General features: G+C 39.4%; 1 protein-coding gene and 1 pseudogene across 1 annotated transcript in view; both read left to right on the top strand.

Moving 5' to 3' along the window:
• LOC120543742 (multidrug resistance-associated protein 5-like) overlaps positions 1 to 6,104 on the top strand; it is a gene marked incomplete at its 3' end in the record, with an annotated part of 8,480 nt that extends 2,376 nt beyond the window's left edge. Inside the window, 5 exon segments of the mRNA XM_039776961.1 lie at positions 124 to 242; positions 461 to 610; positions 1,098 to 1,242; positions 3,654 to 3,887; positions 5,931 to 6,104. Of these exon segments, the coding sequence (XP_039632895.1) occupies positions 124 to 242; positions 461 to 610; positions 1,098 to 1,242; positions 3,654 to 3,887; positions 5,931 to 6,104 (822 nt within the window).
• A 1,199-nt stretch (positions 6,105 to 7,303) lies between these two features.
• The window catches only part of LOC120545574, a 19,957-nt pseudogene continuing 19,760 nt past the window's right edge, over positions 7,304 to 7,500 (top strand).

Here is a 7,500-nt window from a genome sequence, read left to right as displayed (position 1 = left end):
GGTGGAGATATGCTGGCTCTATACACACTAAAAGTCCTGATTATTTACATGGAGTCTGGTGGAGATTCACTTAGAATAATAGTCTTAGTGGCTGCTGACTGATGCTGAACATCTGTCCTGTAGGGTTGTCAGGGTGTGTTGGGAGTGTGTGAGGACAGAGGACCTGGTTGCCATGGTGAAGAGCTGGAGGAGGGCGGAGCTAAGAACACAGACCACAAGACAACAGGTGGAGACAAAGACAGGTAACACACTCACTTTCTCACCAAGCTGTCCTATCAAAATAAAGGCGGAAAAAGCCCCCAAAAAATAATCTTAAAGAAAAAAACATTTCCGAACTTTGTTATCAACATTTTTCCCCAAAATATTTCACATTTCTTTCTCATAATATTCAAAAATATTTAAATTTTTAAAATATTTTGACTTGTTTCTCAAAAATCTTTCTAAAATGTTTGATCTTCAGGCATCCGGTGGACAGCGCAGGTCTTTTCTCCTTCATGACGTTTCATTGGCTGACTCCGCTGGCTGTACATGCACGCAGGAAAGGACGGCTCCTATTGGATGATGTCTGGCCCGTGTCACAGCAGGAGGGTTGCCATGCCAACAGCCTGAGGTGGGAGGAGCTAATTAATGATTCTTCTAAAAAGTTGAATTTGTAGCCTACATTTCCCATAATCTATCACTCCTAACTCATGCTGCTGTGTGTGTGTGTGTGTGTGTGTGTCTCTGTGTGTGTCTCTATGTGTGTGTCTCTGTGTGTATGTGTGTGTGTGTCTCTATGTGTGTGTCTCTGTGTGTGTGTCGTGTGTGTGTCTTTGTGTGTGTCTGTGTGTGTGTGTGTCTGTGTCTGTGTCTCTCTGTGTGTGTCTGTGTGTGTGTGTGTCTGTGTGTGTGTGTGTGTGTGTCTGTGTGTGTGTGTGTGTCTCTCGTGTGTGTGTCTGTGTGTGTGTGTGTGTCTGTGTGTGTGTGTGTCTGTGTGTGAGTGTGTGTGTGCGTGTGTCTGTGTGTTTGTGTGTGTGTCTCTGTGTGTGTGTGTGTGTGTGTGTGTGTGTGTGTGTGTGTGTGTGTGTGTGTGTGTCTGTGTCTGTGTGTGTCCTCAGGTTGGCGTCTCTGTGGGAGGATGAGCGGAGGTCAAAGGGCAGCGATGCGTCTCTGTGTTCGGTGGTCTGGTCTTTCTGTCGGGCTCGTCTGCTGCTCTCCATCCTCTGTCTCACCGTCACCCAGCTGGCAGGATTCAGCGGCCCGGTGAGTCAGAACCGCACCGAACCATATCCCACTCACATAGTATGCCGCTTTTCCAGCTTCCACCAGTCTGGTGGAGATATGCTGGCTCTATACACACTAAAAGTCCTGATTATTTACATGGAGTCTGGTGGAGATATGCTGGCTCTATACACGCTAAAAGTCCTGATTATTTACATGGAGTCTGGTGGAGATATGCTGGCTCTATACACGCTAAAAGTCCTGATTATTTACATGGAGTCTGGTGGAGATATGCTGGCTCTATACACGCTTAAAAGTCCTGATTATTTACATGGAGTCTGGTGGAGATATGCTGGCTCTATACACGCTAAAAGTCCTGATTATTTACATGGAGTCTGGTGGAGATATGCTGGCTCTATACACGCTAAAAGTCCTGATTATTTACATGGAGTCTGGTGGAGATATGCTGGCTCTATACACGCTAAAAGTCCTGATTATTTACATGGAGTCTGGTGGAGATATGCTGGCTCTATACACGCTAAAAGTCCTGATTATTTACATGGAGTCTGGTGGAGATATGCTGGCTCTATACACACTAAAAGTCCTGATTATTTACATGGAGTCTGGTGGAGATATGCTGGCTCTATACACGCTAAAAGTCCTGATTATTTACATGGAGTCTGGTGGAGATATGCTGGCTCTATACACGCTAAAAAGTCCTGATTATTTACATGGAGTCTGGTGGAGATATGCTGGCTCTATACACGCTAAAAGTCCTGATTATTTACATGGAGTCTGGTGGAGATATGCCGGCTCTATACACGCTTAAAAGTCCTGATTATTTACATGGAGTCTGGTGGAGATATGCTGGCTCTATACACGCTTAAAAGTCCTGATTATTTACATGGAGTCTGGTGGAGATATGCTGGCTCTATACACGCTAAAAGTCCTGATTATTTACATGGAGTCTGGTGGAGATATGCTGGCTCTATACACGCAAAAGTCCTGATTATTTACATGGAGTCTGGTGGAGATATGCTGGCTCTATAAACGCTAAAAGTCCTGATTATTTACATGGAGTCTGGTGGAGATATGCTGGCTCTATACACGCTTAAAAGTCCTGATTATTTACATGGAGTCTGGTGGAGATATGCTGGCTCTTATACACGCTAAAAGTCCTGATTATTTACATGGAGTCTGGTGGAGATATGCTGGCTCTATAACGACACTAAAAGTCCTGATTATTTACATGGAGTCTGGTGGAGATATGCTGGCTCTATACACGCTAAAAGTCCTGATTATTTACATGGAGTCTGGTGGAGATATGCTGGCTCTATACACACTAAAAGTCCTGATTATTTACATGGAGTCTGGTGGAGATATGCTGTCTCTATACACACTAAAAAGTCCTGATTATTTACATGGAGTCTGGTGGAGATATGCTGGCTCTATACACGCTTAAAAGTCCTGATTATTTACATGGAGTCTGGTGGAGATATGCTGGCTGCCAACGCTTAAAAGTCCTGATTATTTACATGGAGTCTGGTGGAGATATGCTGGCTCTATACACGCTAAAAGTCCTGATTATTTACATGGAGTCTGGTGGAGATATGCTGGCTCTATACACGCTAAAGTCCTGATTATTTACATGGAGTCTGGTGGAGATATGCTGGCTCTATACACGCTTAAAAGTCCTGATTATTTACATGGAGTCTGGTGGAGATATGCTGGCTCTATACACGCTTAAAAGTCCTGATTATTTACATGGAGTCTGGTGGAGATATGCTGGCTCTATACACACTAAAAGTCCTGATTATTTACATGGAGTCTGGTGGAGATATGCTGGCTCTATACACACTAAAAGTCCTGATTATTTACATGGAGTCTGGTGGAGATATGCTGGCTCTATACACGCTAAAAGTCCTGATTATTTATTACGGAGTCTGGTGGAGATATGCTGGCTCTATACACGCAAAAGTCCTGATTATTTACATGGAGTCTGGTGGAAATATGCTGTCTCTATACACACTAAAAGTCCTGATTATTTACATGGAGTCTGGTGGAGATATGCTGGCTCTATACACCTAAAAGTCCTGATTATTTACATGGAGTCTGGTGGAGATATGCTGGCTCTATACACGCTAAAAGTCCTGATTATTTACATGGAGTCTGGTGGAGATATGCGTCGTCTATACACACTAAAAGTCCTGATTATTTACATGGAGTCTGGTGGAGATATGCTGGCTCTATACACACTAAAAGTCCTGATTATTTACATGGAGTCTGGTGGAGATATGCTGCTCTATACACACTAAAAGTCCTGATTATTTACATGGAGTCTGGTGGAGATATGCTGGCTCTATACACACTAAAAGTCCTGATTATTTACATGGAGTCTGGTGGAGATATGCTGGCTCTACACTGTACCGTCTGTTTCTCTCTCCCTCCTCCAGGCCTTTGTGGTGAAGCGTCTGCTGGAGTACACCCAGCAGACGCAGCCTGATCTGGGCTACGGGCTGCTGCTGGTCCTGGGCGTCCTGACCACGGAGCTGGTCCGGTCCTGGTCTCTGGCTCTGACCTGGGCCCTGAACTACCGGACCGGGTCCAGACTGAGAGGAGCCATCCTCAGCCTCGCCTTCAGCAAGATCCTGAAGCTCCGCAGCATCCGGGACAAGACCGTGGGACAGGTAGGGCTCTACGGAGAGAGGGTGTGTGTCTGTGTGTGTGTGTCTCTCTCTGTGTGTATGTCTTTAATATATCTAGCCATGTTCTTACCCCCCCCAGCTGGTGAACATGTGCTCCAGTGATGGCCAGAGGGTGTTTGATGTTATGTATCTTATGTTTGATGTTATATATCTTATGTTTGATCTTATATTTGATGTTATATATCTTATGTCTGATGTTATATATCTTATGTTTGATGTTATATATCTTATGTTTGATCTTATATTTGATGTTATATATCTTATGTCTGATGTTATATATCTTATATTTGATGTTATATATCTTATGTTTGATGTTATATATCTTATGTTTGATCTTATATATCTTATGTTTGATGTTATATATCTTATATTTGATGTTATATATCTTATGTTTGATGTTATATATCTTATGTTTGATGTTATATATCTTATATTTGATGTTATATATCTTATGTTTGATGTTATATATCTTATGTTTGATGTTATATATCTTATGTTTGATGTTATATATCTTATATTTGATGTTATATATCTTATGTTTGATGTTATATATCTTATGTTTGATGTTATATATCTTATATTTGATGTTATATATCTTATGTTTGATGTTATATATCTTATGTTTGATGTTATATATCTTATGTTTGATGTTATATATCTTATGTTTGATGTTATATATCTTATGTTTGATCTTATATATCTTATGTTTGATGTTATATATCTTATATTTGATGTTATATATCTTATGTTTGATGTTATATATCTTATATTTATGTTATATATCTTATATTTGATGTTATATATCTTATGTTTGATGTTATATATCTTATTTTGATGTTATATATCTTATGTTTGATGTTATATATCTTATGTTTGATGTTATATATCTTATGTTTGATGTTATATATCTTATGTTTGATGTTATATATCTTATGTTTGATGTTATATATCTTATATTTGATGTTATATATCTTATATTTGATGTTATATATCTTATATTTGATGTTATATATCTTATGTTTGATGTTATATATCTTATGTTTGATGTTATATATCTTATATTTGATGTTATATATCTTATGTTTGATGTTATATATCTTATGTTTGATGTTATATATCTTATGTTTGATGTTATATATCTTATATTTGATGTTATATATCTTAATTTGATGTTATTATTTATTTTGATGTATATATCTTATGTTTGATGTTATATATCTTATGTTTGATGTTATATATCTTATATTTGATGTTATATATCTTATATTTGATGTTATATATCTTATATTTGATGTTATATATCTTATATTTGATGTTATATATCTTATATTTGATGTTATATATCTATATTTGATGTTATATATCTTATGTTTGATGTTATGTATCTTATGTTTGATGTTATATATCTTATGTTTGATGTTATGTATCTTATGTTTGATGTTATATATCTTATATTTGATGTTATATATCTTATGTTTGATCTTATATTTGAGGTTATATATCTTATGTTTGATGTTATGTTATATATCTTATGTTTGATGTTATATATCTTATATTTGATGTTATGTTATATATCTTATGTTTGATGTTATATATCTTATGTCTGATGTTATATATCTTATATTTGATGTTATATATCTTATGTCTGATGTTATATATCTTATATTTGATGTTATATATCTTATATTTGATGTTATATATCTTATATTTGATGTTATATATCTTATGTCTGATGTTATATATCTTATATTTGATGTTATATATCTTATATTTGATGTTATATATCTTATGTCTGATGTTATATATCTTATATTTGATGTTATATATCTTATATTTGATGTTATATATCTTATGTTTGATGTTATATATCTTATATTTGATGTTATATATCTTATGTCTGATGTTATATATCTTATGTTTGATGTTATATATCTTATGTCTGATGTTATATATCTTATGTTTGATGTTATATATCTTATGTCTGATGTCATATATCTTATATTTGATGTTATATATCTTATATAGCTGGTGAACATGTGCTCCAGTGATGGCCAGAGGATGTTTGATGCCGCGGCAGTGGGCAGCCTGCTGGCCGGTGGCCCCCTGGTGGCCGTGCTCGGTGTGGTCTACAACCTGTTCATCCTGGGACCCACCTCTCTGCTGGGATCAGCTGTCTTCATCCTCTTCTACCCCACCATGGTCAGGACTACTCTCAACCACCACACACAACCATACCATGGTCAGGACTACTCTCAACCACCACACACAACCATACCATGGTCAGGACTACTCTCAACCACCACACACAACCATACCATGGTCAGGACTACTCTCAACCACCACACACAACCATACCATGGTCAGGACTACTCTCAACCACCACACACAACCATACCATGGTCAGGACTACTCTCAACCACCACACACAACCATACCATGGTCAGGACTACTCTCAACCACCACACACAACCATACCATGGTCAGGACTACTCTCAACCACCACACACAACCATACCATGGTCAGGACTACTCTCAACCACCACACACAACCATAACATGGTCAGGACTACTCTCAACCACCACACACAACCATACCATGGTCAGGACTACTCTCAACCACCACACACAACCATACCATGGTCAGGACTACTCTCAACCACCAGACACAACCATAACATGGTCAGGACTACTCTCAACCACCAGACACAACCATACCATGGTCAGGACTACTCTCAACCACCAGACACAACCATAACATGGTCAGGACTACTCTCAACCACCAGACACAACCATACCATGGTCAGGACTACTCTCAACCACCAGACACAACCATACCATGGTCAGGACTACTCTCAACCACGACACACAACCATACCATGGTCAGGACTACTCTCAACCACCACACACAACCATACCATGGTCAGGACTACTCTCAACCACCACACACAACCATACCATGGTCAGGACTACTCTCAACCACCACACACAACCATACCATGGTCAGGGACTACTCTCAACCACCAAACAACAACCATACCATGGTCAGGACTACTCTCAACCACCAGACACAACCATAACATGGTCAGGACTACTCTCAACCACCACACACAACCATAACATGGTCAGGACTACTCTCAACCACCACACACAACCATACCATGGTCAGGACTACTCTCAACCACCAGACACAACCATAACATGGTCAGGACTACTCTCAACCACCACACACAACCATACCATGGTCAGGACTACTCTCAACCACCAGACACAACCATACCATGGTCAGGACTACTCTCAACCACCACACACAACCATACCATGGTCAGGACTACTCTCAACCACGACACACAACCATCCATGGTCAGGACTACTCTCAACCACCACACACAACCGCTACCATGGTCAGGGACTACTCAACCACCACACACAACCGTATCCATGGTCAGGACTACTCTCAACCACCACACACAACCATAACATGGTCAGGACTACTCTCAACCACCACACACAACCATAACATGGTCAGGACTACTCTCAACCACCACACACAACCATACCATGGTCAGGACTACTCTCAACCACCACACACAACCAT

Source organism: Perca fluviatilis, chromosome 2, assembly GCF_010015445.1.
Source record: "Perca fluviatilis chromosome 2, GENO_Pfluv_1.0, whole genome shotgun sequence".
In the NCBI taxonomy this organism is placed as follows: Eukaryota; Metazoa; Chordata; class Actinopteri; order Perciformes; family Percidae; genus Perca; species Perca fluviatilis.
The sequence above is the reverse complement of the archived record's forward strand: the minus strand, read 5'-3'. Positions and strand labels throughout refer to the sequence as shown.